At 38.0% G+C, this 19,896-nt stretch overlaps 1 protein-coding gene across 1 annotated transcript; it reads right to left on the bottom strand.

Annotated features, from left to right (window-relative positions):
- Positions 1-372: 372 nt before the first annotated feature.
- LOC129076447 (tripartite motif-containing protein 5-like) lies at positions 373-18,999 on the bottom strand. Its single transcript, XM_054580615.1, is given in 7 exon segments — positions 373-653; positions 9,249-9,343; positions 10,555-10,579; positions 15,878-16,116; positions 16,748-16,839; positions 18,594-18,680; positions 18,988-18,999. Coding segments are annotated over 7 exon segments (831 nt in total).
- Positions 19,000-19,896: the final 897 nt, after the last annotated feature.

The following is a 19,896-nucleotide window of genomic DNA, read 5'->3' as shown; positions in this document are numbered from 1 at the left end:
TCTGTAGGTTCTAGGACCTACACCAGCATAGCACCCAGTCACTGTGTTTTCCCCCCTTGCAGATTATTCTAGAAAGAATCATTGAATAGGAAGAATGTGAATTCCAAAGATATTGTCTACAGGTTGCCTGAATACTCAGAATTTCAACTCAGTTCTGTAACGATCAGTTAAGCTTATCTACATTCAGGTCCTAAACACCTTACTAGGGACAAAATCATGATCCAGAAAGTCTGGAGAGCTGCCCTTTGAAATGCAGAGTGTGATGCAGAAGAGAATCAGTGAAAGAGCTCTAGTACTCTGAGCTCAGTGGTGGCAGCTGTCATCGTGCGCGGTAAAAATAAAATGTTAGAAAGGTTGTTCACTGTGAGCCTGCTAAGGAAATTCTTCCACAACCGCATTGAACTTCGCAGTCCACCAGTTAATTAGCGGCTTTCGTTCCTGGCCTTGGCAGGCCAGACGAGAAGCCTTCCAGACATAATGGTGGCACAACTGTGTCAGTGACAAGTTACCAGCACCCAGGAGGTCAACAGATGGTGCTCTTCCCGTGTAGCCTTTCTCTGGGTAACCCTCACACCTCCATCGTCGTGCACTTTCCTCACTTCCTATGGGAAAAGCTTGCTCCTTTTTACACCATGAGTCAAAAGCAGAATGAACTAAATTAAAAAAGAAAAAAGAATAAATGTAAAAGGTACAACTATTGCATGACATAGTATAATAAAAAAATAGGGTAACAATAAAATATAAATAAGTATAATATTTTTCTAGAAAAAGCTGATCTGAAACATTTCTATTTCGTACACATGCTTTCAAGTCCTGTGATCACTCTTGTTCTTCTGAGGATGTGTTTCAGATGATGCAGCTACAAGATGGGGAAGCTCCAGACAAGGGTCCCGACTGACAACACTGCAGAGCTCGGCCATCTTCACACATTAACTCATATGAGACATGAGGGGCAGCTGAAACATCGAAGTTTTTCTAATTAAAGCACAGATGTTTTGCTATTGTCGGTAACCCACAGAAAAGGAAGTTAATCTTGCCTTATAAACGCTTGATTCACGTATGACTATGAGGCAAGAAGTAGAATTAATATAGGCAAAATTGCTCAGCCATATTGACAGTTATAGTTTCAAGGGTATGAATGAAGTTATTTCTAACAAGTAAACTCATAATGATTTGCCGGTGCACTGATAATCATCTACATTTTGCAGTAATTGCATTCCTAAAGTTGGCCCTTTTCCTGTATCATCTTTGTTATCACATGATATCATCGTTGAGTATTCCTGTTTGTCTGGTCCTGTGCCCAACAGCTGTTCTGAACTAAGATTTATCAAGATAGGAAGAGACCTATGTTATTCCTCATCATGTCAAATTTATTACAAAACATTGAGTATGGGGATGTACATTTAATAGAAAGACATACAGTTATATTGCTATGGATGCCACTTTAATTACATTTAATATGTTAATGGAAATCATGGTTTTGTTCTATTGGTGGTGTTGCTATCAACATGATTGCTGTGGTTATAATCAAATTCTGGTATTATTAGCTGTGGTCCACTTCCAGCATATTATGTTCTGAGGACCAGAGAATAATACATCCTCACTCTGGCTCCGTGTTCCCTCTAGTCCCTGTATCTATCTCCTGTTGGAGAGGAATCTAAGGAAAGTTCTTCCATTAATGATTTTTAACTGTTTCTGGACTGAAAAAACACACAAGGAACAGGAAGCAATGTGATTAGAGTGTGGTAGTGCAGATAAACCACAGGCGTTAAAGTAAGGATCTGAGTACATCTTATATTCTGGAACAAGACAGAATATAAGATTTGTTGTTTATTGTTTAGCATTCTCTCTCTCTCTCTCTCTCTCTCTCTCCAGCCCCTTACCCACATCCTTCACTTATTTCATCATTTTTTAACAGTTTCTTATTTCGAAATACTTCCAGATGCTGCCCATTCAAGCTACATGGATGCCCCTTGAGACACTTGCAACATATTCCTCAACAACCTGCCCCCCTCCACACACACAATCTCTCTTGACCCAGATTTCTGATTGTTAAGAGTATCCCAAAAGTCCAGTTATCTGGATAGCAAAACTATTTTTATGCCCCCTTTTCCTAGTTTCCATTCCCCATTTAATCACTTAGTCATGATGAGTGTATCATCTTGAAACTACTCTTTCTCTTCCTCCCTTCCCTCTGAGATTCACTGATATGTGGCAATCAACAGTGCGATGACTGCAGGGGCAGAGGCGGTTGAGGTAGAAGGTGTAGGTGATGGAAAAAATTAAAATGATTTCTAGCTTCTTTAATTTAAAAGAGCTGTCAAGCATAGCACATTTGAGTTCTACCCTTACAGAGTAGGTGTGCAATGCTCATTGACACAAAAACACATGTTCTAGTCATTTTTAAATAAAGTTTGTATCTTATCATCCTTAAATTTTCTTTTTCATGACTGTTCTACCTCAATGACTCTTAAATTCAATTCTTGGAGAGTCTGAAACAAAGTCACCTGGAAGACCTTTACATAAATACAGATTTCTGCACCCCACGCAAGGAGATTTTTATCCAGAATCTTTATATCTAAATTTTTATTCTTAAGGAAAGTGAATGCATAGACAGAACTTCAAAGTCTTATGTCACTGTATTTGAACAACAATCGCTGTCTGCCTCAGGATATTGTGACAAGTAGCAAAAATTATTGGCAAGTGCTTTGTGAAGTAAGGGGGCACAGAAATACCAGGTAGTTAGAAGAATGTTAATGTTTTTACTTGGCCTCCATCATACAGATACCATTATACAACATTAACAAGAGGTTTTGATACAGTTAATGATGGGTGTGTGTAGGCAACTGAGGTGAATTTGGGATGACTAAGGCATTAGAGACATAAACTTTCTCTGTAGAAAGGGAATCAAATATTTTTACAGCAGTTACACCACTTCAAAACTTATTATCATTGTCCTTTTCAACAATGTCCTGTTATATCTGAAGATGACAACTGGTGAAGTATATACTGAATAGTACCTTTTACTTTGGGTTGGAAATCTATCCTTTGTTACTACTTTACCACAATTCTGGGGAAGGGAAGAATCAAAGAAGATTAAAACTAGTGACTCAAATAAATGTACTTTAATTTTTGGACAGTGTTGTAATTTTTACAGATAATTTATAATTAGATGAAGTAGATTAATTAAGAAACTTCTATATAAATGGCAGGCTAAAGGTTTACATAATTATTAGAAGTACAAAGCACTCTGAAAATTGTCATGGGCTGTTCTTAGCTGATTTTCAGCAGTGCCTATGTTCTGTCTTTTATTTGAGCAGATCTCTCAATATTTTAAAATCATAACCAAGGCATCACTTCACTCAGCTTCACTATGCAGCTACCTTTGAGGTAATAGTTATTTAACATACCACAAAACACCACCTTCACACATTATTCTCTCTTCAAATCTTTGAGGGGACTTATTATTATGCCAATAGCAATCATAGTATCTATGTTTTTTATTATGCTTTTGCTTTGACCTTCTTATAGACCAGAGGTGTGATTCAATAACATAAGCATGATAACTTTCTAAGTACCAAAAGAATTGGTGCAAAAACCTATAGGTCATCAAATCCAGTCACATCTTGTATTTGCTCCTTCTACCCTACTTCCTCAACCATGAGGATAAGTAACCTATTACATCTTGAGGTGATTTTTGTGACCATTTCCCTTCTATATTACCAAAAGAAGCCTCAAGTTATACCAGAATATTCTTCACCCTCCTAGAAATTTTCCCTATGGAACAATTCTTTTCTTAGCTATGAAAGATATTTAACTAGTTTAGCATCATCTCTAATGCTTTAGATTTTAAGAGCAAATATGATAATACAAAACACCTGGACAAGAAACCAAAATCTTCAAAGCTTCATATCTCCAGATTCTGGTAATACACTCTTACTGCATCTTGTATTTTTTCTGTCTTTCCCATATCATACTTATAATCATGTCTTCATTGCAACATTTATTTTTCTCATGTCTGCTGCCCATCCCAAGTGAGCTATAAATTCCATGAGGGCTGGAATTAAATGTCCATCTAACCCAGGGATATGTCCTCCAAACAAAGCAGGGTACCTGACATATATCTATTGTATATATTTCCTCTGATGTCCTGGGGAATAAGTATATGGGTATGATCTTTAAAATATTTGCCATAGGGAAAAAATAAATGTCTAAAAATGAATAAATATCTGATATCTGAGCCCAAGGTGTTTGTTTATTGCTATTATAATTATGTTGCATGTATTTAGAACCAATACTACTTCTTTGGCCAAATGCAAGCATGTTGTTAAAAAATTTCAATAAGGAGACTGGGAGGTCAAAAGTATTTAGTCCAAGTGACAACTGCTTAGTACTATTTTATTACATGTCTAACATGAATAGCTAGAGGACTAGCAGCCATGTTCATTTGATCAAGTTTTCCCTCTCTACCACCTCTGTCTACTGAAATTTATCTTCTAATGTTCAGGCAGCAAGCACAGACACAATTTTCCCATCAGAAGTACTTGAGGCATCTCAGAAATCTCACTAGTGTATATGTTTGCTTACTAATGAGGGATTACATGAGGAAGTGCCTGTATATGAAACTGCTTCCAAGAGACATCTGCAAAAGTTCATGTGGTTTGTGGCAACTGGGGTTGCAGCCTGGAGCAGCAGAAGAAGCCTTGCTCTGTATATTCTTGTTTTCAACATGTCTGACTATATTCTTGGAAAAATATAAACTATGATGCAATCATGGGTGTCACCATTCAGGAAAAAGAAGGGGGCCACAGCTGTCAAGAGATGTATTTTCTAAAGTATTAAAAGTTGGATAGCTGAGACCTTTACAGGAGGCACTGAGTGCAATATCTTGTAATGAATTATAAAGTAATTGAAACTCAATTTGATGGACTCTCAAGGATTCAGACCACCATAGGAGAGGAAGGCAGGAAAGAAAAGATAGTGAGGCCAGATAGCACTTAGGGGACCTTCAGACAGAAAGTTTTTATTAATAAAAAATTCACAGTTTTGTCCAAAAATGCCCCTTTAATGCCTTTTATCTCTTTTATTTATTTATTTATTTATTTATTTATTTATTTATTTATATCTATTTTGGAGGCTAAAATAGACAATCAGGAGAGAAAGGGACTTGGGATATCTTGGCCTCCAAGTGACAAGAATGTCTTCCTTTTTAATTGATGAGATTGATTTTTATAAAAAATCTTAAACAAGATCTATTCTTTATTTATCCTTGGAAAAACCTGAAGGAACTTTTTTTTAGATTAATTTTTTTGCTTACACTTAAATGGACATGCAGGGATGACCAGACAGCCCATTTTATGCATTCATTCATTCATTCATCCATCCATTCATTCATTCATTCATTTTTATGATCTCTCTCTCTCGGAATTGTGTGTTTGAATACCATCTGGGTTACCAGAAAGCAGTTGCTATTGACAATGGGTTCTTTTGCGGTGTCATAAAAAAGGAATTTCAAAGGTCAGGCACAGGGAAAAGATTAAACTAGTGTTAGGATTTGGGTGGGAAATAATACACCCTGGGGGATGTAGCGGGCAAGCAGGCTGTAGCGGCCAGTGCCCCCCAAATCCTGATAATCCTCCACATATTTTCTTGGTTCTCCGTAATGAGAAAGCTGTCATTCGCCCCACTTCCCGATCTCCCCAGGCCCGAGTTGGGCCCTCCTCCTAAACAGTCCCTTTCCTGGACCACGGAGGTTTGCATTCCCTATCCGGTCTGATTCTGTTCTCAGCTGAGCTCTGTCCATGTCGCCATCTTGATTTCTATTGCGCATGTCCAAAATTTGTGCCGCGTCATCTGGTGCATGTGCTTACCTCTCCTTACTCCATTTTTATTTTTACCGTGCTTGTGTCCAGTAGAGAAATTCCTCCCCAAAATCCTGACACCCGGCTACCAGTGTCCCAGAAATATTTTCCTGCCAGCTCCGAGGATTAAGTCTGGAAGTCAGATCTCCTGGACTGTGTGAATGAGTCTGTTAGTGCTATAGTTCCTAGTAAATCAGGCTGCCTAGAATTCTGTGACTTCCTAATGAAGCAGTCCCAGTATCTCATTTAGTTTCCCATTTATTAGACTTCATATTTGATTCAGCTCCTTAGTTTTTTACGCTCAAAGCCAAATCATCTTTGTTCCTTTTCATATTCATAACTATCTACCTACACTAAGATATCTATCTATCCTTCTACCTAAATATTTAAATTCCTCCTACTTTGGGGAAAGAGCTAACAATAAAAAATACCAAAAGACAAGGGGAATCCACCAAGCCCTGAACTTCTTGGAAGACCCATTGCAGAAATAATGCTCCTGCTATCTCACTGGAGGGAAAGAACTGGCTTATCTCTCTTCCTGAAAATGTTCACCTCACTGCAAAAGTCAGTCTGCCCTGGGGCTGAGGGCAGGGTTGGGGAGAAGGGCTCTCTACACTGTTGTTAAGAAACCCAGCATTTTTACTTCTCATACTTATAAATAATGACTTTTAAAAGCAGGGCCAACAGAGACTGAATTGCAATTCAATTTCAATGGAATATATTTACTACAGAAAAGTGAAAACAACTAGGCTGCAAGCTTTATAGAGGTATTTATTTTTAAATTAGCTAAAATTTAAAGAAAGTTGTAGTTTTGTTATTGTTATTTTATTTCTCAAAGCAAGGATAATAATGTTGAAAGTAAACTAGTATGTATACCTAAAATTACTTATTTCAGTCACAGTGAGAGGCCAACAAAAAAAGAATAGACAGCACACTTGATCAGTATTTGTGTGCCAGAAATGATGGAAGTTATTGAAAACATCTTGTTTTTAATTTTCACAATTATACATCCAGTAAGTTTCTTCTTTTTTTACAAATAAGAAACTGAGTATTCTGAAATTTAGTTAAGTTGATTGGGGCTAACAGGTAGTAACACCAAAATTAAAATAATAATTTCACCACCACACGCACAACACTCACACACTCACAGAAACACACTGGTCTATCACGGGCAGAACTGGAGTGCCCTTGGTGGTGACACAGATGTATCTGGGATCTGAAACATGAGACTCTGATAGAAACCACCCCATTGTCCCTGTAAGCACAAACCTGTTCATGAGACACCGACACAGCGTATATTTTTAAATAATTAGTAGAGAAAATGTTTGAAACAGTTATATATTTTACACTTAATGGCTTTTTTCTTATCACAATAATCCTATTTCTGGTGTGATTTTTATACCGGGATTATTTTAAGAAAATGAAATCAGCATTCAAGTATCTTACTCATGGTTCACTGTGTGTATTTGGAGAGATGGGCTTGACTTCAGACACTGTGGACACAGAACTCCACTCTTAGGACATATTATTCTTCAAAATTCTCCTTTACACCTTGATGCATAAAGAGCATCATGGGTAAACTGACCCAGCCCTGAGACTCATTGTGTAGTCACTGCCTCCTATACAAGGCCTCTAATCACATACAAAAGTTCTTGAAAAGCTTTCGTTCATCTTGCCATTCAGCAGCAGAGGAAATGAGATTGTAGAAACTGGTAGAGATGTCACCTCCATAAGTGTAATTTTATGAGGCATTAGTCATGTCTTTGGGAGTATAGCTAGAGATGAATTAAGATCTTCTCTTAATGCAACACGATTTTGGGGAAAATAAGACATGAGGCAAATGGTACACCCTCATGATGAATGAAGGATGTTCAAATGGGAAAAAGAGGAGGGGCAACAAGAGAAAGATGAGAGAATGGCTCAGGTAAGCTCAGTTCATGAGATGTATCCAAGGCCAGTGGCACTACATAGAGGTGGTTGAGGGTGTAAGTGATTTAAGAACTTGTAGAGCACAGTATCATGGCACCAGTACAATTCATAAGGTTGAAATATGGAAAACATTTTTAAGAAAAGGAACATGAAGAGAATTTAGAGATGAGAAACCCATGTTTAGTGATGTTTAGAAATGAGACAGTGCCAGCATCATAGTCTAGGAGAAGCCCAACACATTGGGGATGAACAGTTGGAGGAAGGTTAATTTTAAGAAATTAGAGGAGGAAGAGTCCACAAAAGCATTATATTCAAATCAATTCTCTAATCCTATTACCCAGTAGCCATATTTAGGTTGATATCTAGAGTAAACATCATGACAATTGGTACCTTGTCTAACAAAACTTTTCATATTTAAGTCAGGGAGTTTTTTACCACATGCCCCTAAGACCCAGGCATGTTTCTCTGATACATCTACCTCCCAGTGTTGTTTCTCTGATATAATAAATGGTGATCCCAGGACACCAAATGTAACATAGTCATCGTGATTAGACAGATTATGTAATAGCCAATCACAGGCACATCTCATTTCGATTCCGTAGAAATGACAACCTTTGATTTTTCTTCAGGAGGATCCAGGGTCACATGAACTGTAAGAAAATTACAGGGTGGGGTGAGTGATATGACATACCTTTATTTGTGACTTTGTAAGGGAGATAGTGAAAGTAATGGGAATGGCTGTTGGGAGAAACAGTTCAGTTCTTGGGGAGAAGTATAACATTGAAGAATATTACATATATGTGTGTTGGGAAGAAAAACATGGGTCTTAAGACATGAGACGTAGCCTGGGTCAGGTAGCTCAGTTAGTTAGAGCACGGCTCTGATGGGCCCAGGTTTCAGGTTCCATCTCCTGTCAGTACTCATACAAGAAGCAACCAAGGAATGCATTAATAAATGGAGCAACAAATTAATATTTCTCTGTCTCTGCCCCTGTCCCTGTCTCTGTCTCTCTCTCTTTCTGTCTCCCCCCAGCTCTCTCTCTCTAAAAAATCAATTTAAAAATTTTAAAAAAGAACACATGACCTAGTAGAAAATGCAAAATATTTTAAGAAGATGAAGACAGGGTGGCTTCACGATACTGTGATTTCTCCTTACCTCAGCAGCGGCCCACATATGGCAGTTCTGAAACGATAAAAATCCACAATAGTAAAAATAAGCAAAGGAGTCAGCACTAACATCTATTTCCTCTCCAGATAAGGGGAAAGACTGGGGTCTATGTAAAATATTAGACAGAAGAATGAGAGGTGAACAAGACATCTGGGCACCCCTCATTAACATGACCACAACATCAGCACTTGGCATCCATCCTCTCTCCACTCCCAGAAACTGAACCCTCCTCCCTCTTTAACTCCCACCATCACAAGATCCACAGCCCCCACCAGCTCTGCCATTCCTCACCGTTAAACACGTGCAGCATCCCACTCACATCAGGAGCTTGGAACACTCTTCTTTGATTCTTGGAGAGAATTTTCAGCTCCTTCAGAGAGGTCTTACTCCTAGGGATGACAAAAAATGATCCCCATGTCTCGATATTTTGTCTCTCCAAAATAACTGATTGCTATCTCTTCACTTCATTGAACGCTTCATTCCCTTTCCTTGGACACCTAACAAAGGAAAAAATAGACCTCTGACCTTGAAGCCTGAAGAAACACGGTCATATCTGCTTTCCCTGTTGTCCTCTGTGTAACTTTGGGAAGGCATTGACCTCTCAGAAACAAAATTAATTCTTTCCCAAATAAAATAATCCAACTTTCTCTCTATCTCCTAAAAACTATATGAAATTATATGGAATAATTTATTTTTTTATATGCCTTATTTAGTACCTTAAAACAAATTAATGTCAGGAAAAGTCACTGCGTGAATGTCGATTTCCAGGAATGTGACAGGAAAGTGCGGTTGTACAACCTGACTCGTGGTTGTTGAGACGTATCAAGCATGGGGATACTGTCTGGACAAAACAAGACCTTTAAGTTCTCCACTGTAGGAAGGGCCCCAGAACCACATCTGAGACTTTAGGTTCTCTGGGGAAGAATGTAACATTTGGAAAAAGAGAGATTATAAACACCATATTAAGATAGTCTGAATTGTATATGCATGGCAAAGATTGACGCAAAGAGGTGTACAAAGTTAGAAACAAATATGATGTCCTTCTGTTCTGGCTTAAAAAATACATGACGAAGAGGGATCAATTGTTTGCTCAAAGGATAGATATCTTTTGCAATTCAACTCTGTGTTTGGAAAATAAAGAGAACCATAGAGAAAGGCCTGGCCTCTTCTTTTCTCAGAGCAGAAATTTAAGAATAAAGGAGTAGTTTCCAGTTCTGGGTGCCTGGCAGGTAAAAACACAACCAACCCACAATAGATCAAGCAGCTGTGAAATATGTGAACCTGACTTAGATTCGGCATGCCGGGTGAGAAAAATTCATGGCGTCACATGGGTCTGATACTGCAACGCTTGACCCCTTGTTCTGCTTCTGACCCAAACTCTGCAACTTCCCCCCACCCAAATTCCCTACTATGGAATGTGGTTCATTCTTAATAGTTACAGAATCCTCAAGTGATGGTATGGGAACAGAAATTTAAGATAAATCTACACCCACATTTTTTTCTGCCCTGAACAATATTTTATTCTAATTCACCACCAGATAAATCTAATGGCTTTAAATCTTTTTTCACAGCACAAGGACCATCTCTGGTCTCCCACAGATATCTCTCCATGATGCTATTCACTTCCTAGGGAGAAAAGAGAAAACACAAGTAAAGACATAATAAGCCTCCTCACTTCCAAAGCTTCATCACATCCCCACCACCCCCTGAGGTGGTGAGAATAGAGGTGGTCTGATTATGAGGGCAAAAAAGTAAAGAAAAAGTCCAGGTCATTCGAGAAGACTTATATGAAGTTGTCAAGTTTTCTCAAAGGTAGAAACAGTTCGACCCTTGTGGAAGCACAGTGTGAGCTCCTGGTACCAGGAAATGAGACATATTTATGAGGAAAGCATGAAGCCCATAATGTTTATCCCCAAGTTCATAAAACTCCTCTTGAGATGATTTAAATAATTCATGGTTTGTTCATTCATTCAACCTAAAAACAAAATGATATACTGTTACTTGAAATGCATTCTGCCAGGCTGGGAGAATCAAAGATGAGTAAAGAATCATAATATCCCTCCACGAGTTCACGTAGCTTCTGCTGAAGGTACAAGCAAACACATGTATTCAGGTAGGCATTGCTCAAGTTTTTCTTCTTAATTTAGCAACTATCTATATTTTACCTCCTCAACTCTTTTAAATTCAGCACACATATATGTGTAATTGATTTCCAAGTTTTAGTTTTATTCAATTTTGTCTTTTAAATGTAGGATAATATGTTCCCTGGTAAAGAAGTTACAGAAACCAGTAAATTAGTATGTCTCATATTTAACTTATCTTCAACAAATTGTCCCCTCTCTTATACCCCTATTTCTTAAAGTTACCAATACCCATGCAGTAAATGTCCCATAAACTATGATATTTACCTGCACTTCAGTCTCTACCAAGCCCTTATAGTCTATACCATTAACAACTTTTAGTCATCTTATCTTCTTTGTCATTACAGACTTATTTGTTTGAACAGAGAGGTGCCAATATATTCAGTCTCCTTTACCTCAGATCTACTTCCACCATTTCCCCAAAAACTAGGCCAACAGATGGATTTACACATGAAATTAATGAGTGAATAAATCCATACAGAAACAAAAAAAACAATTGCAGTACTTTCTTTCTTAGCGCTTCTTTATTCTATATAACAAAAGCAAGTAAAGCTAGATTAAGTAGAGAAAAGGAAGTTAGGGGCAGTTGTAACTTGATGAAAGCTTAATTTGGAAGTTCAAACATGCCATGGGACTCTGTCTTTTGTCATTCCCCATGAATTGTTTTCTCCATTTTGAATTTATCCTCAGTTCATGAAGGAAGCCTGAATTTTCTTATATAAACCCCAGAAACAAAGAGAACTTCTTATCCCAGGGATACCAAAACATTCTGAGGCCTGCATGGCAGTGGCCTGCTTTAAATCAGGTGCCCGTATTAAAGCATCACCGTGCTGTTGCTAGAAGAATATGCAACAATGTGAGAGACACTTTCATATTTTACTGGAATTAATTTAGCATGAATCTGTTGTAGATTGTCACAAAACAAGATGCATTTTGTAATTAGAAGTGCAGCCACCAAAAGAAAATCTAAAAAATACAGGAAGAAAGTAGGAAACCTTAAAATTTTCTAAGGGAAATATTTAACTTAAGAGAAGCTAATCAAGGAGAAAGAGAGCGATGAAACTGCATATGACATGTAAAAACAAATAACACACTGATAAATTTAAATAGAGCTACAAAATAATTGCATTGATGTTGTTGTTATAATCTACCAATTAAAAACAGATTGTTGGATTAAATAAAAAGCAAGATTCCATTATTGCTATATTCGAAGCACATTTTTAGATTCAGGACAAAAACACAGCAAAAGTATAAAATTTTTTAAAAATATACCATGCAAACACAAATCATAACTCAAATATCCATATTAACATTAGACAAAATAACTTTAAGACCACAATTATTAGGAAAGAATAAAAGAAACTTCATAATGAAAAAAGGTTCAGTACAGCAAGAAGATGTAACAACGATACAGCCATAAGCACCTAACAGAAGAGCTTCAAAATACACAAAGTGAAATACAAAGTATTAAAAAGATAATTAGACAATTCAGTGATAATTTCTGGAGGTTTTAATAACTGATGGAACAGCCTTATGAAAAGTACTAATGACATAGATGATATGATTGATATCACCAACTCATTTAATTGACATCTATAGACCATTGCATCCAATGAATGCACAAAGCACATTCTTTTCATATGCATATAAAAAATTTTAGAAATATGCCCTGGCTGGTGTGGCTATGTGGACTGAGCGTCGGCCTGTGAACCAAAGGGTCGCTGGTTCGATTGCCAGTCTAGGGCACATGCCTGGGTTGCTGGACCAAGTTCCCGGTTAGGGGTACATGAGAGGCAACCACATGGGGATGTACTCTCCCTCTCTTTCTCCCTCCCTTCCTGTCTCCAAAAATAAATAGATAAAATTTAAAAAATATTTTGGACATACAATATTTTAGACAATAAACAAGTGTCAAAACATTCAAAAGATTGAGATAATAAAATATGTGTTTGACCACAAAGGAATTAAATATACAGCAGAAGAAAAAGTAAAAAATCACAGTAGCTATTTTCAAAATCAGTATTTTAAATTAAACAACATATTTTCATATTACAAGAGTTAACAAAAATAACAGAAAATGTGAGGAACCACAGGGTCAATGTAAAAGACACTGAATAGCTGTAATAATCTTGAAAGAGGACAAAGTTGGAGGTTTCACACTACCTAGTACCAAACTATTCTGCAAAGCTGTAGTAATCAAAACAACATGGTACTGGTATGAAAACAGACATGTAGACCAATGAAACAGAATATAAACTCAGAAACAAACCCACATCTATGTAGTTAATTAATGTATGATAAAGAAGGCAAGAACATACAATGGGGAAAATACTGTATATTTAAAAATAGTGTTGGGGAAATTAGATACATACAAAATGAAAGTAGACCACCTTCTTATGAAACATACAAGAATTAACTCAAAATGAATTATAGACACAAATATAAGACTCAAAACCATAAAAATACAGAAGAAATTATAGGCATTAAACTCTGACATTTTTCTTAGTATTATATTTTCTGATGTAGCTCCTCAAACAAGGGAAACAAAACAAAAAATAAACAAATGGGACTATATCAACAAAACAAAGACAGCCTACTAAATGGAACAAGATATCACCAATGACATATCCAATAGGGGGTTAATATCCCAAATTTATGAAGAAATTGCACATTCAACAACCAAAATAAATCCTATTAAAAAATGGTCAGAGGAACTAAATAGATCTTTCTCCCAACAGGATGTACAGGCGGTCTGTGGACATATGAAAAGATACTCGATATCATTGATCATCAGAGACATGCAAATGTGGACTACAGTGAGCTATCACTTCACACTTGGCAGACTAGCTATCATCAGTAAATGAACAATCAGGTGCTGGCAAGAATGTGGAGAAAAGGGAACGCCTGTGCACTGTGTAGGGAATGCAGATTGAGGTAGCAACATTGGAAAACAGTGTGGAGGAGCATCTTCAAAAAATTATAAAGTAGAACTACCTTGTGACCCAGAAATTCTACACCTGGGTCTTTATCCAAAGGAATCTAAAACACCAAGTCAAATGAATACATATACTCCCGCATTCATTGTAGCATTATTAAAAATAGCCGAGTTATGGAAGCAATTCAAGTATCCATCAAGATGACTGAATAAAGAAGACATGTATTTATATACAATATAATATTACTCAGTCCTAAAACGAAGAGTGAAATTTCACTATTTGTTTTATTATTTCTCTATGTGTGACAACATGGAGGGGACAAGAGTGCATTATGCTAAAAGAAATAAGTTAGTCAGAGTAAAGCAAACACCAAATGATTTTACTTATATGTGGAAACTAAAGAAGAAAATAAATGAACAAACAATACAGAAATAGACTCATTGATACAGAAAAAAATGAAGGATTGCCTATGGGAGTGGGGGTGAGGGGCTTAGTGAAAAAAGTGATGGGATTAAGAAGTACAAATTGATATTTACAAATTGTCATGGGATGTAAAAGCCAGCACAGTGAATACAGTAATAATATTTAATACCTCTATATGATGTCAGGGGTACTAGATTTTGGGAGGGATACTTCATAATTATATAAATATCTGACAATTGTGTTGTACACCTGAAACTAATATAAAATAATATTGAATGTAAACTATAATTGAAACATTTTTTAAAAAGAAATTTGAAAATAAGATGACTTGAATGAAAATAATATCTAATCCAAATGCAAAAGATAAAACTAAAGCAATGAATGTATATCATTAAATATATAATCAGTTATCCAGGTATCCACTTTAAGAAAATAAGAGCAACAAAGGAAACCCTACATATACAGACACACACATACTCATGCATGCATGAACACATATAGATAAACACGCAAAGGAAACAATAAAAATAGAGCAGAAATAAATGATATAAGATTAGATAAAGCAATAAAACAATAACATTATTCTTGCAGAAAATCAATAAAATTGACGAAATATAACTAGACAGACCAAGAAATACAGAAAAAAAAGCATATTGCTAAATCAGGAATAACTGCGGGAAAATTACTGTGAAGGTTACACAGTATAAAAGGATTCTAAGGCATTATAATAACTACTTTCATATTTATAAATCAAACAATTTAGATTAGACAACATTCTACAAAGAACTGCATTACTAAACACTGATTCAAGAAATGTAAAATATCTAAATAAATGAAATACTGGCAAATATATACTAGTAAATATGTATGTGTTTATAGTAAATATATATTTACTATATATACATATATATTCAGAAAAGAAAAGGCCACCATGAGAATGGCTTTACTGATGAATTCTATTGAATAATTAAAAACATAAATAATACTTGTCCTTCACAATTGTTTATTAAGAAAATAGAGAAAGACCAGGAAAGTCTGAACGCATTCTGTGAGAAAAAAATACTTTTGGACTTAAAAGTTTGTTTGTTTGCTTTTGAATAAGCTGGATCATGAAGAATATCTGAAAAATGTTCTAGTGTGGAACACAAATACAGAGGTCTACAGAATATAATTGGATACAATGGATCTTTCCTCCACAATCCAATTTTTGCATTGCACTTGATACTTAATAAAAATGAGATTTTCTCTTGCTTTTCATACACTCAGTAATTCCTATAACCTCTGAAAGAGAGGCAGGAAAAGTTACCTGCAAGACCATGGGACCCCAGCGTCACCACCAGAAACAGCACAGCCACACAGCAGAGCAGGGGATTTAGTCTTCATTTTCCCAAGTTCACGTGCTGGGGATTCTTCTCAGGACTTCCATGCAGAATCTTCCTCATTGACCCCTGCAACCGATGCTCCAGATCTGAGATGAGATCTTTCAACAACTGGCTCTCCTAGACCAGCTCACTTTCAGTCTGTCCCAGGACACAGAGAATATCTCCCTCCTCCTTCTCCAGCTTTTGCAGCCCCTTCTGCTCTTCAGGGTCCAAGATGCCTTTCAGTGGTTTAAAACAATCCTGGATACTTTGGATATCATTTTCTATTTGATCCTTCAGGAAATAACAAAAGAGAGAGAGGGGGACTCAGTCTATCAGGCAGAGGCTGGGGGCCAGGAAAAGAAATATTTGATTTGCAAGTTCTCACAGGGAAGGGAGATGGAAGCAAGGGAGCAATTCTTGGGGAGGCTTATTTTCTCTTCATCACATTCCAAAATAATGGCTTCCAGTCTGCATTACCAAGGCCAGCCCTGAATCAAAATGGGCCACCTGGATGTGGTTCGGCTTTTACACGGCTGCTGAGGGCAGTCATGCCTCCCTGCATTACTCTGGACCCCACCCCCACTCTCTGCCTAACATTGGCCACTGAGAACAGAGCCATTGGCCAACGCCTACCCCCAGAACAGTCAAAGAGTCAAAATACAACAGGAATGGAATGCAGAATTTGCAAGCCAACCTCAGAAGAGAGTCTTTCTGAGATTTTCTCCCTCCAAATATTTATATTCATTTGTGATGTGTTCGTAATACAGCCCAGCCCCAACAAAGAGAAGATAAGTGGATCAGGTAAATGACATTTGGACACATCAACTGTCAGGGAGCAGAGAGAAAGGGAGCTTCCTGTGACTAACACCCAGAGTCCTGCTCATATTCCTGTCTATCTCCCACAGGTAGTGTTTCCTCCTGCCCTACAGGAAGATATCTCTTCCCTGAAGTCAGCTTCCAACTTCCCAGCATTCTGTTGCTGCTTCCTCAGCTTGTCCAGAGCTTTCTGGAGCTTCTCCTGTGGAAGAGGAATCACACACCATAGTCAAGCTATGGGCTTTCCTAGCATCTGGAGAGAGAAAAATGTTGAAGAATCAGGTTGATCTCCAAGGGTCCAGAGCTTTCAGAAACCGTGAGCACAATAATTGAAAGAAAACCTGAGGTGGTCATCGTGTTCTTAAAGATCCCTCTCTGCCTGTCACTTTTTCTCTCTCAGGTCAATTTAAAAATTTAAAAATAATTAATAATAAGAAGAAGTCAGCATTCCCATATTAGGAGAAGACGAATTCTCTTTTTTCCCGAAGAAGTAACCTGATCCCGTAGCATGATAGAAACTTATGTGTAAAAATGGGCAAAGGACCTGAATAGACACTTCTCCAAACAAAACATACAGATAACCCATAGAGATATGAAAAACTGTTCAACATTGTTAATCATCAGATAGATGCAAGTTAAAACCACAATGAGCTATCACCTCACACCTGCCAGAAAGGTTACCATCAATAAATCCACAAAGAAGTGCTGGAGAGAACATGGAGAAAAGGGAATCCTAGTGCATGTTGGGTGGGAATGCAGACTGGTGCAGCCACTGTGGGAAGCAGTATGGAGGTTCTTCAAAAAAATAAAAATCGAACTGCTTTTTGACCCAGAAATTTCACTCCGGGGAATATATCCTAGGAATCCTGAAACCCTGATTCCAAAGAATATCTGCATCCCAATGTTCACAGCAGCATTGTTTACAATAACCAAGATCTGGAAGCAGCCTAAGTGACCATCAAAAGGTGAGTGGATAAACAAGATGTGGTACATTTCCACGGTAGAATACTACCCCACAGTAAAAATCAAGGAACTCTTGGCTTTTGTAACAGCACGGATGGACCTGGAAACTACTGGGCTAAGTGAAATAAGCCAGTCCGTGAAAGACAATACCAAATGATCTCACTCATATGGGGAATCTGATGAACAAAATAGAAATAGAGGCATGGATACATGGAACAGACTGATAGCTGTCAGAGGAGAGAGGGAGAAGGGAGGAAGGACTGGATGAAAGAAAATGTGAAGGGATTAGCCAAAGAACATGTATGCATGACATATATGCAAAGAACATATATGCATATATGCAAGGTATGGGGATTGCCTGAGAGAAGGATGAAGGTTGGCAAAGGGAGAAAAGGTGGGAACAAATGGGATAGCGTGAACAACAAAATATGATAAAAAAATAAAATCCAGCCCTAGCTGGTGTGGCTCAGTGCACTGAGCGCTGGCCTGAAAACCAAAGGCTCCAGGTGCTGGTCAGATTCCCAGGGGAGGGAACAGGCCTGAGTGGCAGGCCAAGTCCCCAGCAGGGGGCGCATGAGAGGCAACCACACTTTGATGTTTTTCTCCTCCTCTTTCTCCCTCCCTTCCCCTCTCTAAATAAATAAGTAAAATCTTAAAGAAAAAAAACACAAAACCCATAGGTCTGAATCCACCCAGTTCCCCAGTTCATGCTCCTGCTCAAAGGAGCTTTGTTTGGGCACCAAACATCCATTTATTAGCACAAGACCCAAAATATCTACTCTTGGTTAAGAGTCTAGGCTGAATTATGCTAGTCTTTTCCTTTTGTAATTCTTTGGAAGGCACATAAATATCCTTCAGGCATCATTAGGTGAGCTGAGGAAGAAAGATCACAAAACTCAGGGCTACGATGACAAATTATGGTGGAATGCAAAATGAAGGTTTTCCACCAAGAACAATTTTCTGACTCATCTTTTCCTCATCCTTGTCTCTTACCTGGTCCTCCAGGGCAACCTCTTCAGCAGGAAATGTGTGGTGACCATGGTGCTCCTGAGACCGCTTGCACAACAAAGCACCTGGATGCTCTTAGGGACAAAGCAATTCTAAGAAGAATAATTGTCCCACATCCTGCTCCAGGGAGACAGATGAGTTCCCCGAACTAGGTGGGTACATAGCACAGCAGAGGGAAGTACAGGCTGTGGGTGCTGAGATGAAGAACAGACCTAAGTTTGGGCAGTGCAGACCAGAGACTTCCCAGCATCATTAAGCTGAATTAAAGGTCACCAAGGTGCCATATTGATGAGTGCAGGTCATGTGTTTATTCTAATGAAGATCTCAGGTCCCCAAATGAAGAAACTTATGATCACCATGGGGTGACTGCCTGACATACCCACACATTCATTGTCCTCAGATGGTCCTACAGGTTGAAGTTGCCTTATGTCTCAAGTTCACCCAAACTTTCCCTTGTGGCTACGCATCTGCTTCAGTGTAGTTCCTGCACATTCCAGGGCCCCCAAAATTCAAGAAGGCATGATCGCTACTGGGAGGTTTAAGAGTTCTGGCAGAGAAAGCCTTAGAACTCATTTACAGAGAGCAAATGTACACCTGGTACCCAGGGAACTTTTGACCTTACGAAATTTTCTCTTGACAGTTTACTGAGAGGAGAGAGCATGAAGGAAAGCAATGAAGTTTCATATTCTTCTCAGCAGAGGGCTCCGTTCTAGCACCAGGAGCCTCTGCTAGAATGTGCAGATCTTTTCTGTGGCATATGAAAGTTCAGGTCTTTCCTTGTGACTAGTTGCTTCATCCTGATTTGGGCATTCCAAGAAATGAAAAGACATGAATGTCCTTGGAGAGTCATTTGTCCATAATTCGAGTGCAGATTATTTCTAGTGAGTCAGAGCTTCAGTCAAAATAGCAGTGGGGTGACAGGAAGGCAGCGATACATAGAAAAATTTAGAGATTAATTTCCCCCACATTCCATGGATGAACACTAACATGTGCAAACATACAAAGATACTGGCAATTTCAAGGTGGGAATCCTTTGCTCATTAGAAGTCATCTAAAGTAAGAAAGTTGGGAATTCCTAGAGACAATCAGGACTGAGAAGTCAATACTTGAGCAAAAAGCATGTTTTTTTAGCTCTGAACTATATTGAGGAAGAGTTGGAAGTAAAAATGCAGAAAGACTTTGGGATCCCAGCAAGTCCTGAATGAATATATTGCCCTCCCACCTCGTTGGAAGGAGAAACAGCTTTTCTCTTTCTTCTCAAGAAATTTCAATTCAGTGAAAACGTAGG

The sequence above is a fragment of the Pteronotus mesoamericanus genome, unplaced genomic scaffold (assembly GCF_021234165.1).
Source record: "Pteronotus mesoamericanus isolate MK-2021 breed Mesoamerican mustached bat unplaced genomic scaffold, CSHL_Meso_final contig_591, whole genome shotgun sequence".
Taxonomy (NCBI): Eukaryota; Metazoa; Chordata; class Mammalia; order Chiroptera; family Mormoopidae; genus Pteronotus; species Pteronotus mesoamericanus.
This window is presented reverse-complemented; position numbering and strand designations above follow the sequence as displayed.